Source organism: Echiichthys vipera (genome assembly GCF_963691815.1).
Source record: "Echiichthys vipera genome assembly, chromosome: X".
In the NCBI taxonomy this organism is placed as follows: Eukaryota; Metazoa; Chordata; class Actinopteri; order Perciformes; family Trachinidae; genus Echiichthys; species Echiichthys vipera.
In genome coordinates this window covers 9600319-9617520 of record NC_139825.1, presented here as the reverse complement: position 1 = coordinate 9617520, position 17202 = coordinate 9600319, and the positions used below count along the sequence as shown (strand labels likewise).

General features: G+C 40.3%; 1 protein-coding gene across 1 annotated transcript in view; it reads left to right on the top strand.

Moving 5' to 3' along the window:
- The window catches only part of epha8 (eph receptor A8), a 156538-nt gene that overhangs the window by 60914 nt on the left and 78422 nt on the right, over window positions 1–17202 (top strand). The window contains exons 4-6 of the mRNA XM_083939932.1: window positions 1083–1226; window positions 3319–3468; window positions 6626–6941. Of these exons, the coding sequence (XP_083796058.1) occupies window positions 1083–1226; window positions 3319–3468; window positions 6626–6941 (610 nt within the window). The remainder of the gene's footprint in view (window positions 1–1082; window positions 1227–3318; window positions 3469–6625; window positions 6942–17202) is intronic.

The window sequence follows — 17202 nt, the reverse complement described above, 5'->3', positions numbered from 1 at the left end:
AAAACACACCGCACCTCACAGGTAAGTCAATGTATCAACATTTACGAGTAGCCTTACAGTTGATGCTATATTGTGTTTAGCACTGTACATTGACTGCTTTTGTAACGTTGCATTTATTGTCACGTCAAACGCATCTTTCATTAACATTGAAGTAGCTGACATCATATCCGTAGGCGCAGGTTGCCGAGTTTAATAATCCGTGCCCTCAGTTTAGTCAACTGTGCGCACGGTTTAGCAATCCGTGCCCTCAGTTCATGGCTTTTTTTTTTTCTTGACTGACACCAGAGCCCCTGGTGTCAGTCAAGAAATCATATTGTTGGAGTTTTCCTACGCTTTTTTCCTTGGAGAATATTTATCTGTAAGTATTATATGTGGACAGTGTTACATGATTGCATATTTTTGTGATGAAGACCTAATTAGTTATGTTTACGGTGAATATACTCTGCTAGCTTTCAGTAGATGCTAACTCTTTTAATTTTGTGGATTCATGGATGCTAATTGAAATGTCCTCATACAATGCCACTTGTACAGTGGTTGATTAAATTGTGTTTCTTTCTCTGTAATAATTTCAGTTTCAGAAAAGTCAAGCCTTGTGGTTTTTTGAGGAACTTCTATTCATTATCTGACTGTCTAGCTTTGCATAAGCACACACACTGTGAGGGCAGTACAATGATATAACCATGATTTCAATAAACCAAGTAGTCACTCAAATAAGTGTCAGTGTCTACCACCTACACTGCATTTTACATTATGTATGACTGGGTTGAGTTTGGTCAAAAAATGTATGCAATTATTTTTACGGCACAAAGCAGGAAACACACTAATTTGTGATTATCACATTTCTCCTACCATCTGAGTGCAGGTTCGTCTTCATGTCAGCTCAGGCTTCCTCACCTGAATACATATTAGCTGTTGTGAAGAGCTACTAACAGCTGTTCTGCTCCTCAAAAAGGATAGAGCACCACACAGGAGTGTGGGAAAATGCCATCACAGATAGCTCCTTTAAAGACTATAATGTTTGCGTTTACTCATAATGTATGTTGCTGCAAGAGTCACTGTTAATAACACTTACTCTGAATCAGGTGTGTAATGTGATGAGCCCCAGCCAGAACAACTGGCTGAGGACGAGTTGGCTCCCTCGAGACGGAGCGAGGAGGATCTACATCGAGGTCAAGTTCACCCTGAGAGACTGCAACAGCATGCCTGGAGTACTGGGCACCTGCAAGGTAATACTCAGACAGGGAGGGAAGAGGAGGGTGGGAAAGCTACGGGAAGGAGAGAAGGATGGACATTTGTGAGAGATGGAGACAAAGCTGTAATATAGGTCTTACGTGAATATAATGTAACTCATATTATATTTGGGTATGATTAAAAGACTCACAGTGGTCTTTAAACATAGTTAGGAAACTATTATTATTACTTTCAAGACCTTTCAGAGAGTTTTGACATCCTGGCTGTACCCGATATTTGAAAAGAGCAATGGTACCAAATAATCATTGTCTTGTAGATAATATAGGGTGGAAATTCAGGACAATCCCAGATTACAAGCAGCTGTCCTCAATCCCCAAAATTAGACTAAACCTGAGTTTTGATTAGTTATAGCTTGATAAAAAAAAACATAGCCTACATGAATTATGGCAGTTGCAGTTTATTAGCCGTGTACAGTGCTGAACATTGATAAACAACTATGCATAACTACACATAGCAGCTTTGATGTTGAATTAAAATATTATGTAGGGAAACCATCCATCGTTGACATGGATCACGCTGTGCTGGAATCTGGTGAACATCCATCCAAAAAGCAAAGACTTTCCTTCAGGGATTGGGAGAAGTGGGGAGGGAATTACCCATGGATCAGCACTGCACTGTCTACAGGAAAGAATTTGGCAAATGGAGGGGAGGCAGACGACACTGTTACACATAAAACAGTGTTTCTTTTTAAAAATGACAATTGATGCCATGTCCATGACCAAAATGTATACATTTCAGTGTTGAGATGTGACCTTCACATGTTTATGCCTTCGCCCTAGGCATAATTTTTTGGGGCGTCTGTCCATCCCATCATTTTGAACATGATTTCTTAGGATCCCCTGGTGGGATTTTCTTCAACTTTGGCACATATGTCGTCTTGGACTCAAGGTTGGATTTTGGAGGTTGAAGGTCAAAGTTACTGTGACATCACAAAATGCAGTTTTGGCCATAACTCAAGAATCCCTACACTAATTACAATAACTTTTTTTTATATAGCACCTTTCAAAAACATTTCACACAAATTTCAACCAGAATGAAATGATGAAGTGAAGACATTTAATGTCCAAATGGTCAAAGGTCAACTTTAATGGGACATCATAATGTTTCTGTTCATTATTAAACGCCTTACCTCAGGAATAGAAGGGGCAACATTTGGTCAGATACTGAATTGGTGACAGTAATGTTGAAACTGTGCTGATTGTAGAGATCTGAAGATGTGTGTGAAGCATCCACGTTTCACCACCAAATACACCTAATATCTTTATTGAAATTCCTTCAAAGTCCTCACTTCATACATTAATTAAGTCTGGACAGTTTGGATGTGAACTGGATCTTGACTGGTTGGCAGAGGCAGACAACCACAACTAGGTAATTGCAGTGTACTGTTACTGTTTGTTGACACTGAATGTAATGTACTGGAGGCCAAGCTCACTTTGGCCAAGTCCCCTGTCCCAGATTTCACCCATTCTCATCTGGTCACCCTTGTAGCAGGGCTGTATTCAAGACCAGTTTCATCATTTCTAAGTGGAGTACTAGACCAGGTCCAGCTGAATCCAAGTCAAGACCAAGTCCAGAGCCTGTTCAAGACGATAATAGGCAATCATGTGTTTCCAGTGATTAAGGAGTCAGGATGGATCTAGAAACAAGATTGGTCTATCTTTTAACAACAATCTGATCAATGCATACAATTAATGCTACATTCTGTACAACTGATCCTGAATCAGCAACCAGGAACAACCTGAACAAATCTAAATGCGAGTCCAAGACAATTCTCCAAGTCCAACAAGGCAAGACTGAGTCCGGACTCAAGTACTACATCCCTGTACTGTAGCTCTGGGGCGTGCAAGCACTTCAGCCCTTAAAATGAGAACCTGGCATACATTTTTGGGAAAATAAGAAAAAAAAACATTTTCGTTTACACCCTCTCCAGAGGTGGTTTTGTTCCATCTAAGTTTCTTGGTTGCATTTACATTTGGTTTTATATTACTTGTATAAAGAGTCAATTATTAGTGATGTTGTAACACACTTAACATGTACATTATTCATAATACCCTGTTTATTCAACAGGAGACCTTCAACCTGTACTACTACGAGTCTGACAGAGCAGTAGGCTCTGCTGTACGGGAGAACCAGTTCATTAAGATTGACACCATTGCTGCTGACGAGAGCTTTACAGGGGTGGACCTGGGAGTCCGCAGACTTAAACTCAACACTGAGGTATGAGCAACATCACTCAATAACAGAAGAAATACTGATTGATACAACAGGTAAATGACAGTTCAGGCTCTTTGAAGCAATGTCTCACCTTAGGTTGTAAGTTCATTCTAAGTCTCAGCACGTATACCTCCGCATGAGTTCAAGACAAGTTGGAAACATCCACAGCCCCAGGGAGCCTCTTCCAGTCTTGTTACTCAAGCAGTTTTGTGCTCGGTTCTGCAAATCTGTAGAATAAAACAAACAGCTCAGTATCATGGGATATACTTTGATATTGATAACAGCTTCAAATTTGATACTGGATAGTGAAGTGTAAAGTGACATTTTTACAAAGATGACAATCTTAAAAACATGGTATAATTCATTGTACACTTTCTTTCCATTGACTACACATGAATGCTTAGTTAGCTTTCAGACACATGAACTGTTGTCTGTTTTGTTTTCATTCTGACCATGCTAGGGTATGGATTTTGACTCTACCGTGTAAGCGGCTGAGCAGCATTGATGTAACCACACAATGCCTGCGGATCCAGTCCCCAAGGGAATATTTACTGTCCCTTTGAGTAGAAGCCTATGTGAAAAAGTAATTCATGGCCGTAGTGGCTGATGTTGACTGCCCTCTCTTGCAACAGTCTCAGCGCGTCAAATTCCTGTGCCTATTTTTCTTGCAATCGTTTCAGTCTGGTTAAATCCATGGTTAAATCACCACCACAATGTCTTTTACCTTGACAAAACAAAGGGTTGACACAGAAAACATCAATTCAACAGGAGCAGCTGAACCACGTTCTGGCTGCGATCTGGCCGACAGAGTTTACAGTTTACAGATTGTCTCATTAACATTATCAGTTGGCCTGTTAGGATTGCGTTTAAGTCTGAAGTATTGCCAAATAGGTGTTTTTGCTTTTTGTTTTGCTACCAAATCCTCAGCAATCGTGAACTCTCCTGACTCCTGCTGCTCTGCTGCTGTACGGAGCACACACTCAGCTTAACTTGACAGGATGTGAATTAAAGTTACAGTAGATCACCCTCAGTGTTCCAATCTGTTAAAATGACAGACGGCCTTGAGACTTTTACATCATTGTTAAAAAAAAATCATGTCAATGATGGAAAACATTTTGTTACGGAGTGTCAAGGAGGAGGACCCAAAAGTGGAAGACTGAGCGAATGAACACAGGTGTTTATTAACAAAAGTTCAAAAAGATTAACAGAAGGTGTCCAAAGAGATTAACACAAGGTGTCCGCGTTGGCTGACGGCCGGAGGCTTGAGGCGAGCGCGTGGAAGGCAGGGCGGCGAGGCACCGAGCTGATGAGGACAAAAAATGGGTCAGGGCAAAATTCTCTTCAAATATTAAAGTGTTACCAGGACGCAGAGAACGCTGGCGACACGCTCTACCAATGAGACTGAATTATCTGGCACAGGAGTTGAGTCAGAGCTGGCTTCTTATGGTGTCATCTGCGGAGTGTGGCCGCTCACTCATCTCTGTGGGATGGAATGACTTTCTGCTCCTGATGTTAATGCTCCAAAAGAGTACAGTAATAGAAAGATTGTGCACTTCCATGTGCACAACAAATCTCGAGTCCCCATCTCGGCTGGACAGACAGCTGGAAATGCTTTACAGCCACACTAGCAGCTGGCGGATCTAAGGGCACACTCACACTGTCCATCCGCACCGTGCCCAAACAGGTTCCACGGGTAAAGCCTGGTGCGCTTGACCAGTGTGAGTACAACCGCACTGCGCCTAGCTGCAGCCAGCTTGCCGGCCACGGACCGTTTGGGAGAGGTGAGCTTTTTGTACGCGCGTTTACACATGTACGAGCACCAGCGTGCGCACGTGTACCAGCACGAGCACGAGGCCTATGGCGGCTCTGACGTCATTTTATGTTTGCCTGTTCGGAAATGATAAAAAAAAAGACGGACCATGCGCGGACATTTTTACAACAACAACAATGGCGGCAAAAGGTTCACGTTGGTGTGATGCGGAGGTGGAGTGTTTACTGCAGATTTGGTCGGATGAAAATATTTAAAAACAGTCGGACAAGACGCACAAAAACTCTGAGGTCTATGGAAAGATTTGTAAACAAAGCGACGCATCACGATGACGTCAATCAATGCGTGTGACGTGTTACGGCGTGATGACGCATGGAGGCCCAGGCAGTGTGTGTACAAACGGGCTTGCCAGCGGGGGAGAGGGAGGGGGGGACAAGTACCCTAAAGCCCGGGACACGGTATGGGCGGACCGTGTGAGTGTGCCCAGGGCAGTAGTTACTTATGTGCATTACAACACCTCAAAACGAAGCGTTTTCTTGTCATAGATTGTATGCTGTTTCACCATAAAACACATTAAATCATTTTTAGATGTTACAAAAGGTAAATCTATCAAGCATTTCACAACAAACACATCAATTAATCAGTCCCTGAAAACTTATTTTCAATCATCTTCTTACTATGTGCATGTGTGACAGGTGTTGCATTAACATGACTGTCCTCCTTGGGTATACTTCACTGTGAAAAGTCTGTTGGTAATGGCATACTTATTTTTAGCGTACATACTAAGCTGAGTGTGTAGTAGGCTGAATGTTAGTATCCGATTCTGAACATAGCCTTAGCTGTAGGTGGTAGAAGTGCATTGTTGGTAATATAGGCACCAGATTTTGACAAGGAAGAAGTCGTCTTGAATAAAAAGACGATATCTCTGGTTCTGCAGCATGGATGAGGATACTCAAATAGTGTCCATTGTGATGTGAGCCTGACAGTGTTATAGTATATTAGGAATAGGCTTTTGGGAACCGTTTTCCTTCAGCTGAGCGTACATGCAATTTGTAGTTACAGAATTACTCTGCATAGGTCAAACTGCAAATAGAATCTGATACAGCCAAGATATTACTAGTATGCTAGTAGGGCCTTTAGTGGTTTATTTAATTATTGTTGTTAAAAAGACTGTTTTGTGCTCTTTGGCCACCTTGCTACCACATCCAGCTTCAGTAAAAAGTGTGTAACCCAAAACAAGGAGAGACAAGCACACAGACAAAAAAACACACACACTCTTGTTCATGATATATCCTATTTTGCAATCGTTGTCATTGTCAAAACCACATTACACTCTCATGCTTACCTAAAGTGTGTGTGATAGAAGCATAAAAACCCCTCCTCTTCTCCCAGGTGCGAGGCGTGGGCCCTCTGACTAGACGTGGCTTCTACCTTGCCTTCCAGGACATCGGCGCCTGCATTGCCCTCACCTCGGTGCGTGTGTACTACAAACGCTGCGTGGGTGTGAGCCGTAACCTGGCCGTGTTCACCGATGTGGTGACGGGTGCTGACTCATCCTCTCTGGTGGAGGTCAGGGGTCAGTGTGTGGATCACGCAGAGGAGAGGGACACGCCCAAGATGTACTGCAGCGCTGAGGGAGAGTGGCTAGTGCCCATCGGGAGATGCGTGTGCTCCGCCGGATTCGAAGAACACAGAGACTCCTGTGTGGGTAAGTTAAAAGCTATAAACCTTGTGCTGATTGTGGAAACTGTCAAGGAAGGATATTCTAAGTGGTAAACTATATAAAACATATACAGTAGGTCATCTTGCAAGATGATTTAACAACCACGGTCAAGGGGATTTCTCCTGATTTATTGTAAGTGAAAAGGAGTTAAACCGATGTGTGTTGTGCTTGTGTCTTACTCCGTGCAGTTAGTCAGTCATAAAAAAGTAAAAGAAACGTAGTGACAAGACGGTCCTATCACCCTACAAACATAAATCTGTAGGCAGGCATTTGCTTTCATTGAAAAGGCAAGTATGAGCATATCCTCCCTATATGTAGCATAATAGTATCAAGCAAAGTCATATGCTGTATTTCATTTCCTGGTCTGCAGCCCAGCTGAACTTTCATTGATCTGGAAATAACAAAGGCAAAGTCATTGACGGAACTATTTAGAAGGTCAGTGGTAATGCAGCCCGCCTTTATTGCAGCATCGTGGGATGTGATTCCACAGCAGCAGAGCGAAACATGTATACATATCATATACACAGGGTTAGGGAGTAACGGATTACGCGTAACCGCGTTATGTATTTAAAATACGAGTAACGAGTTCTGTAATAGTAACTGTTTAAATTGGTGTATTCATAACATAGTTACTTTCTTAGAAAAGATGACATTGCAGATTACTTTACTGCAACACACTGGTGGGACTGTGGAAGCGAGCCGCTACGGTGGTGGTGTGCAGGGGCGCCGTAATGGGTGGAAAGGTTAGGACAATTCTAAGGCCCGTGACTGACAGGGGCCCTTAAATATTAAAACATGTGTAAATTGTGTTAAGTGAACCTTTCATCCTTAATCAGAAAATTTCGATTAATAAATCATTTTATTTAGAGTAAAATAAATGAAATTAACAGTTTATTTCACTGTTTTCTGACAAAAAGTAACTATTTCTAACCTCTGTACACCCTCCTGTATTTAGAAGTAACGGTTTGGTCCTCATCTCTACCTAGCGCGCGACCCTCAAAACCATTTGTATGAGCGTGAGAGACAGAAGGAGAGAGTGCAGACAGGGCTTGCTATCATGGATATAAAAGTGTTTTTCAAAAAGAAGTATTGAACAAGGCGCAAGTAAGGTGGGACAAGACATGAGTCTTTTCTGATGGCTCAGGATGTTTAAAGCTACTGCTAATAAAAACGGAACACCTCCTATTCGGCTGTTAAGACGTGACGTAACGCCCTTTCAAAATAGGAAATAAAAAAAAAAATATTTATAAATAAAAAAATAAAAATCGAAGCATATATTTTTAGAATCACTGTTTTGTAAGATAGAAATAATAAATGTCTAACATCTGCCAAAGTAGCAGTTAAGCTAGGCCACATGAGGTCAAAACATGGCTGATGGCCCAGGGACGGTTGTTACACCCCGTCAACCCTGAAGGCTTGGATGGATAGATAGATAGATGATGAATGGATGGATGGAGGGAAGGCTAGATAGATATAGATAAATAGATAGATTTGAAGATATTGAAATGTTATTGATAATTGTAATGAGTAGTAGCTGCTGGTCCGTCACCTGTAATGTGTTTGACTGCAGGATGCCAAATATCAGAAAGAGAAAAACAGACAGATAGCTGATTTTGAAGTAAGTTAAAATCAATCCAAAAGTTTTTAGAATACATTACTTTACTTGATTAATCCAAGGGAATACATAACAGATTGAATTTTAAGGACACATCAGTAATCTGTAGGGGAATACATTTTAAAAGTAACCCTCCCAACACTGCATATACAGTATATACCTGTATATTAGGGCTTAACCCAGACCACTGTAGTAGGGGTCCCCAACCTGTATGAATTCATTTTTAATAAACAGCCTTCATTTTGGTAACTTGTTGTTTAATTCCACCTGATACTGTACTAGTAGTTCATCTGTGATGTAAAGGCAAAGCTCTGGATTTATTTGCTCATACTGTATTGTCCGATCACTAGTGAGAAATAAATTGACCTGTCAGCCCCTGTGGACTGTTTTTACAGTTGACAATTATTAGTAAAGATTTGTTTGAATGCTCTGTGGTAGGTAGCAGTTTGCCTGTGGCAGTGGAGGAGGTCTATACAGTAGGCTTTACGTACATATATATGAAGATCTGTAACATTTAACCCTGGCACTTTCAGACGCTGTTAGCCACTTTGTACAGGTGCAGTGAGGAAAGGCACTGACTTTGGGGAATCGACTTGTAGCTCTGCTTTAATTGTGTGTGAGCCTGACAACGGGCAACCAAAATTTCTGACATGTCAGATATTCATCCGAAAATCCAATAACCGGTAGGGAGCAGTTGGTCGGGCCAAGATCATGCTGTAGGTAATTTAGGTTAATTGGATCAAATGTATGACTATCAAATGAAATATTTGAAAAAGAAAATTAATTAAAAAAATTACTTAAAAATAATCACTTTAATTTATTAAAAACTTCACACGGAGAACCAATTAGATGTAGGGCCTTGACTCACATTCAGATTATGAGATTGAATATTTTCAATAAACTTATCGTTAATCAAGTAAATAATATAAAAGTCTCATTAAATATATTAAACTACTAATTAAGGGTTGAACACCGATAAATGTAATAGTTTACTCAGTTAAATGATTTAAAAGTTATTTTCTTAGTAGAAGCTGGCTCATTCATCTTTGTGTAATATTAAATAAACAGACATATGGTAAACACAAACATTTTTAACAAATTAATAAATGCAACAAACAAAACACAATAACTAACTAAAGCTAAAAGCAAATGTGTTTGTGTGTGCGTGTGTGTGTGTGTGTGTGTGTGTGTGTGTGTGAAACAAAGAGGAGATGTGGGGAGCTTGGACCCCTGCAGGGATGGTGTGAACATTTAAGTTACACAAAAGCCAGCAGGCTGAAGACCTCAGAAGTTATAATCAGGTTATAACAAAGTTACAGTTCTATCTAGCCGTTCATACAGTCCTATAACACGTAGTAATGCTCAGTTGGTGATTAATTACCAGTCAATGAGATAGGAGATGTTTTGCGTTGCTTGATGCCAGTGGCTGGTCCTTGAAGCTGGTTGAAGAAAGGTTCTTGTCTTGTTTGTTGCTCTTAGACAAAAGAGGACTCAGATTGCTCTTTGTTCTGCTCAGTTGAGTGGATAACCGGTTGGTTAACCTTTGCTAGTGATCCTACACCATACAGGCCTTTTTCAGGGCAGAGGGACAGCGGGAAGCTGGTCCCTGGATCCGGCAGGGTTGTTGGGTTGAGTATGGAGATTCGAAGGAAGAGGGAGGGGTGTCCTACACTTTTATAGACACTAATGATGTCATGACCAGAGGTCAGGTCAGCCACTGAACTAACAGTTTGGGGGTCCCTTGGAGGATTCATACCTGGGTGTGACCTGTGGGGGAGAGTGCATGGCAGGCCTTTGTTTGTGACCATGCCCTCAGAGACAAAGGCTGCCAGGCTTTGGGCCTAGTCATTCCTTTTGCCTGTGCAGGCCGAGGCCTTCTCATAATCAAACTGAAAGTTCACGTTAATCCAGAAATGAACAATCATCTTTGGGGTGCTGGTTGCACCTACAATGCCTTGCCCCTCCCTGTACAGTGCACGGCAAATGGTAAAATTCGGTCCAACGACAGAATGAGTCGTGCGGCTTAAAAATCGGGTCAGGCTCCAATCGTACAGTGTATATGCCGCTTAACTCATTCATTTAAATTATATTAAGGCTTAAAGTCGCTTACTATTACTGTCTACACAAGCTAAATTATTTTGGTATGAAACCCACATTTTAATTTAACCAAGTAACTGGTATCATAAATACATGTGTGGCATTTGTAACAAACCTTGCATCATTACCGCGTGTGTGTGTGTGTGTGTGTGTGTGTGTGTGTGTGTGTGTGTGTGTGTGTGTGTGTGTGTGTGTGTGTGTGTGTGTGTGTGTGTGTGTATGTGTGTGTGTATGTGTGCGTGTGTGTAGCCATAATCTCTAAAGCAAAATAGCAAAAAACAAAAGAAAAACGCTGAATAAGGATGAGATGATGGATGGATAAACGAGAGTTACACTAGGATAAACTCATCTCATAAAACATTTAACAATGCTATATTATCAAGATAGATACAAGAGACACAACAAAATACAGAAGAACACAATATACATCCACTCACATATTAGACCTCATATAAGAAAAAATAAAAAGTCTTTGCTTAAAATTGTCCAAAAAATACTAAAGAATGTTCTTGAAGTTTCAAACCACCCAATAAATATCAGTACCAAAGGATATGTCTATAAAATGGGGGCATATAATATTCTCTATTTGCCCGGAATAAGGCTACACGGTGGTGTAGTGGTTAGCACTGTCGCCTCACAGCAAGAAGGTTCCAGGTTCGCATCCCGGCCTGGCCCTTTCTGTGTGGAGTTTGCATGTTCTCCCTGTGTCTGCGTGGGTTTTCTCCGGGTACCCCGGTTTCCTCCCACAATCCAAAGACATGCACGTGTTAGGTTAATTGATGACTCTAAAATTGCCCATAGGTGTGAATGATTGTCTGTCTATGTTCGTCTCTATGTGTACTGTGAAAGAAATTCTCTGGAGTCCTCAGTGTTTCTTCAAATCATATCTTTACTAAATACTTCTGCAGACAGGAGAGTGGTCCTACCAACCCCGGGTGTCCTACCATCTCTGCCTGTCTCCAAATTTCTTCAGCAGATATACAAGTCAGATCAAAGCCTCTTACAAACACAATGACATTAGAATTAACACAAACACACTACCCCATGTTTATGGCCCCTGTGGAAGTTATCAGTATTTACGACCCCCCTTTTGTCACCATTTGCAATCTCATGTGACTCCTATCCACAATCCCCCCAGCAGTCATTCTCAGCTTGACTGTTATGCTAATCAAGGATTTACATCATAGATAAATAAGGTAGGTCATCTTTGGTTATTTCTCACATTCCCCCCTTTTGACACAAAGTGTCAAATAATTTTTTGGAAATAACACAATATCATCAACTAACTCTTTCTTTGACTACACACTACAAACATTAGTAGAGATTCACTCTTAACTCTCCGAATATGACAAGGAAAAATAAAAACAACGAAAAACATTATAACAAACACAATTCTATTCACACCGTTTCTTCATCTGAACCACTATATAGGTTTCTTTGCTTTATTTTGCCTCATTCGAGGCCATGGATGCCATTTTCTTCTCTCTTCCATGTCCTGGTGTCAGAGGTTACCAGCACTTAACACACCGTCGGAAACAGTCTTTACCACTGTCCCATGTTCTTCTTTAGCACCATCATCTGCAATGGCGTTGCCCTGTGAAAACTGAGTTGTTATAGTCAGCGTGAACTCTTTTAACTGTGAACAGGTAAAAGTGTTAGAGACAAAAGGTTAAGAACAAAAGGTTTTCCTGTAGGAGTGAGAATGCCACAGTTTTTTCCAGAGTGTGAAAGTTAGGGACAATATTAAAGCATATTGTGACTCTGACACTGTATCATCTGTTGCCCCTAGAAAGAAAAGTACAGATTAATACAAATAACTCTGCCTTTGAACTAAACTGCCAAATAACTCGTCTGCTAAAGCAACAAACACAGAAAGAGCAGTTAGATGGACTCCTCGCAGAACCATCTATGAAGAAAAACAGAATTATCGTGAGACACTATGTATCAAACAATGGTTTCCATGGTTTTGATCCACTGTTAAACATTTCCATTCAAGAATGGTTCTTCATCTTTAGCTGTTGGATCAAAAGCTCAAAAATTAAGACAGTACAGCGCTTCAGGCTGACATTAAACATTAGTGTGACAATGAGTATCATGCAGAACGTGCACACTTTGAAAATACAATAGGGTCAGATGTTAGTAGTTTTATGTCGATTAACAAACACTGACATACAATTATCATGCGAAAATTAAAAAGAAACAATCAGAGCTCGATCAGTTAGGTCATTTTAAGTCGGTACAGGCTGTTTGCCTCAGCAGTCACAGTCTAAAAAGTCAGTCATTGGCCAAGTTTCTTTAAACAGGGTTTGGGAGATCTCCACAAATACATAAAATTATCCATAAGTGGCAATAGAATTTAATCTATTTATTTATTTATTTTTTAACAACCCATCCAGTTCCTATGGATGCAGTCAGGACCCACTTATTATCATTATTAATAATATTATCCTTATTATTATTGTTATATCTAATGCTTCAAATTTGCAAAAACAAGACGTATGTTTCTGAAAACTTCACCATCACTATGGCAGTTTTTTAAACCAGGTTTTCCCAGAAAACTGTACCATTAAATTCCAAAAATTAAAATACCATTGAGAGTGAAAGCAAAAAAACCCAGAATAATGAGTCAGGATTTACAGTGATGCATCAATATTGCATTTTCTAAAATCAATCCCCAGAAACTCAAACCTGTGACATCTATGATGCCTCTTCAGGTAAAATGGGAGTTATATTTGAGATATTCCACAATGGCATGTTTGTTTTATAAGGAATAATCAGTGTTGCTTTCAATAACTTGATTTTTTTTTTTCTTATGTGAGCTAAAAAAGATTTTGTCTGAGCATAGCAATCAAAACCTTAACTTTCTGTTTGTCTAATGATCAACTCTCACTGCAAAACCCTAACCTTCCCTATTGACACCAATACTTATTCTTAATAAATGTTCCTATATGTATATGCAAGTGTATGTATGTGTTGAACATTAACATCCTGTTCATTCTAAGTTCAACTAACGTGTCATCTAGTGTGGATGTTTTATCTTTAATTTCTAATTTGTGATTTTCAAATGCTCTGACCTTCCTCCGCTGTCTGTATGGCCTGTTCATTGGGGAACGATGAAAAAACACGCAACCAGGACTTCTCTGGATCTTCAGCATTGAGCCATTGTCCCAGTCTCCTTCTTTCTCTTCTTCTGCTATTGTCTTGATGAGGCAATCTTTGTCCAGGATTCTGTGCCTCATTCTGCTTGTATAGTGAACCAAATGGCTGGTCGAATGTTGCCCCATTGGAGTTCACACCTCTCTCGCTCCCCCTCCTTGCAATCTTTTAGTTCCTCTGGCTGCCACGTCCTGAACACAAGCTCTTCAGTGTTCAATTCAACTGAACATCTGGTGCCGTGGACATCCGTTTCCTTTTCTCCAGGCCAGTAGTCAAAAGAAGTTGCTGTTTGGAGAGAGAACTTTCTGGAGAAGCAAAGTTATCTTTTTCTTTGTTTCAGTCTGTTTTCCTCAGTCACTGGTTTTGTGACAACTGACACATCAGATGCAGGTTCAGTCTCCCCTCCCCCTCATTGTCAGAGTCCTTCTGGGAATATGCATATGGGCTTGATGGAGGGCTGCATGGCCTGGAGACAGCATGAGGAGGCCCTGTCTTTTATCCCTAATAACTTTCTTGTCTTTCTATAACTGAGTTTGCTTTCCTCCTGTCCCTTTCTCTCTCATCACTTTACCCTCTTCACTATATATGTACCTAAATATGTGCCTAATAAAAGACGAAAAAAACAAACAAACAAAAAAAAAACTCTTAGTCTAGTAATGCCAAAATGGAAGCTCTCAACCACATTAACCCATTTATCTGCTATAAATTTAGCAGGATCTGTAAAAATTTCCCATTTTGTTTCCCATTTTTCTGTTAACCCACTGGGATGTGCTTTTACTTTCAATGGGCTTATTGTTCACTCAGACCATTTCACACATGCTGATCTTTCCATCCGAACATGGTTAGATCTTATCACACATACACTAACTTTGGATAATCTTTCAGCCAGGTGGTTTATAAAACACATTCGTTCAGAGCAACGCACCCTTTTAATATCCAAACCGGATATTTAGACACTGAAATTAGTTACCCCAAAGTTTATTTTTCTTACCACATTCATACGCCCATTTTATTGTAGTTGGGAATCCCTACACTCATGCAAATTATATTTGCATTTCAAAAATTTCTACTCCTTTAAATAATTGATTCATAAATCATTCATTTTTCTCCCTAAATGCTTATGTATTTTCTCTCATTTGTTAGGTTGCACCAACCTCTCACAACACATTATATTCATTTATGTCTATTCAAGACATCACTTTTATAGCTTTAAGTGCATATATATTTTTTTTTAAACTAGTCTACAAAATAAAATTACACAGAAAATATGAAGACGGTCCAATCTCCAAACGGGACTCATTGGACCTCGATATTCAACCCTACAGGATTTATAGAATATCAGACAGCAGACCACATTGTCTCGAACTGTCACCTAGGATACCTCGCCTTCTCAGAGCCTCAAAATCACACAGAAAATGAAACTAGTCTTCAAAATCACAAAGGACATGAAGACGATCCGACCTCTACAAATAGACTCGTCAGACCTTATATTCAAACTCACAGGAATTACAGAATATCTTGACAGCAGACCACACACAGGTTCTCGAACTGTCGCCTAGGTTTACACACACCTTCTTCTGAGCTTCAAAAAACCCACAAGTAAATGAAGCTTGTCTTCAAAATTACACACGAGATATGATCTAAAAAACACTGTACTCACGTTTAAAATGGATGGAGCGTCTGCTGTCCAGCACCCGTTCCTGACATCAGGCGGAATCCTGTCCTCCTTTGGTGGAGCGGAATTTTTCCTTACCGGTTTAACCTTCAGTCAGGACTCAGGCCTGATCAGCAGAACGTCCATCCCATCCTCGTCGCCAAATGTGAAAGAAATTCTCTGGAGTCCTCAGTGTTTCTTCAAATCATATCTTTACTAAATACTGCTGCAGACAGGAGAGTGGTCCTACCAACCCCGGGTGTCCTACCATCTCTGCCTGTCTCCAAATTTCTTCAGCAGATATACAAGTCAGATCAAAGCCTCTTACAAACACAATGACATTAGAATTAACACAAACACACTACCCCATGTTTATGGCCCCTGTGGAAGTTATCAGTATTTACGACCCCCCTTTTGTCACCATTTGCAATCTCATGTGACTCCTATCCACAATCCCCCCAGCAGTCATTCTCAGCTTGACTGTTATGCTAATCAAGGATTTACAATCATAGATGAATAAGGTAGGTCATCTTTGGTTATTTCTCACAGTACCCCGCCTCACGCCCAAGCTGACCATCAACAAGAACATTCCCCCATCTATCTGCTGTCCACTCTCCAATAAAGCTATAATAATCCCAACATAATCCCCTTCAGCACCAACTGAACCAGACTTGAAAAGACCTGGTCCTACTTTGTCTGAGTTTTAATGCCCAAATCATATTCATTATCAGCTCATAGCTGTAATGTGTCGCCCCATCTTGGTAACACTTCAGCTATCACCTATCAGAAAGAACAAATTAATGCATTAGGCTATATGACATGCTGTCATCAAAGACCAAAGATCAAAAACTGCTGATTGGCATTGCTAAAATATTGTTTTATATATTGAGGTCTACTATATTTATCTGTTCATGCCATAAAAATAGCTGTTTTTGTATTGTATAGGGATTATGCCAGAATATGACAAGGTTTTTACCAGAAATTGTCAAAAAATGCTTTGTCTGTTGCGTTTTCCGCATGAATGATGCTTGTTGGATTGAAGGATTTTTCAAAATTATCAAATTATGAAATATGATTTGTTTGCAAACCCCACCTCTGAAGGAAAGGAGAATAATTCTAAACTGGGTCTATATAAAAGCTTTTGTCACTGTTAACTAAAAGGCTGGAAATCACTGCATCTGTTTAGAGCTATGCATTCCCTATGCACCATTAAAACCTTCAATGAAAATACTGTACGGCCTGAGAGAGCTGGACTGCAGCAAAACTGCCCAGTGAGTGAGTGACCTGTCACCATATGACTTCATATTTACACCTCTCGGTTATTAAGTAAAAGCAGGTGTGAACACTCACCAGTACAGAAGAATCGTTTTTCTGGCGAGACCAAGGGAACCGAATTCCAAGACATTATGCTGAGGATGCCGTAAAAACTGCTTCCTTTTGGCTCAATTTTTAATTTTTATTAACTCTTCCACCTGCTATTTTACTCAGAAAAATTGTTTTCTCAACAAAATCAGCATCAGTTAGCATCAAAGCTTCACATTTATTGAATGATGGGGAAGTTTCTTCTGAGCTCAGAGCAGCAGAACTGTCTCTAGAATGTAAAAAGCCTCCCAAGCAACACATGGATTTGGAAAGGTTTTTCACTTTTCTAGTGAATCAAAAAGTCTGTTTGAAGTTTTGGCTTTGGTTGCTGTAAAAAGTTCAAAGTCTGGTCACAAGCTTTT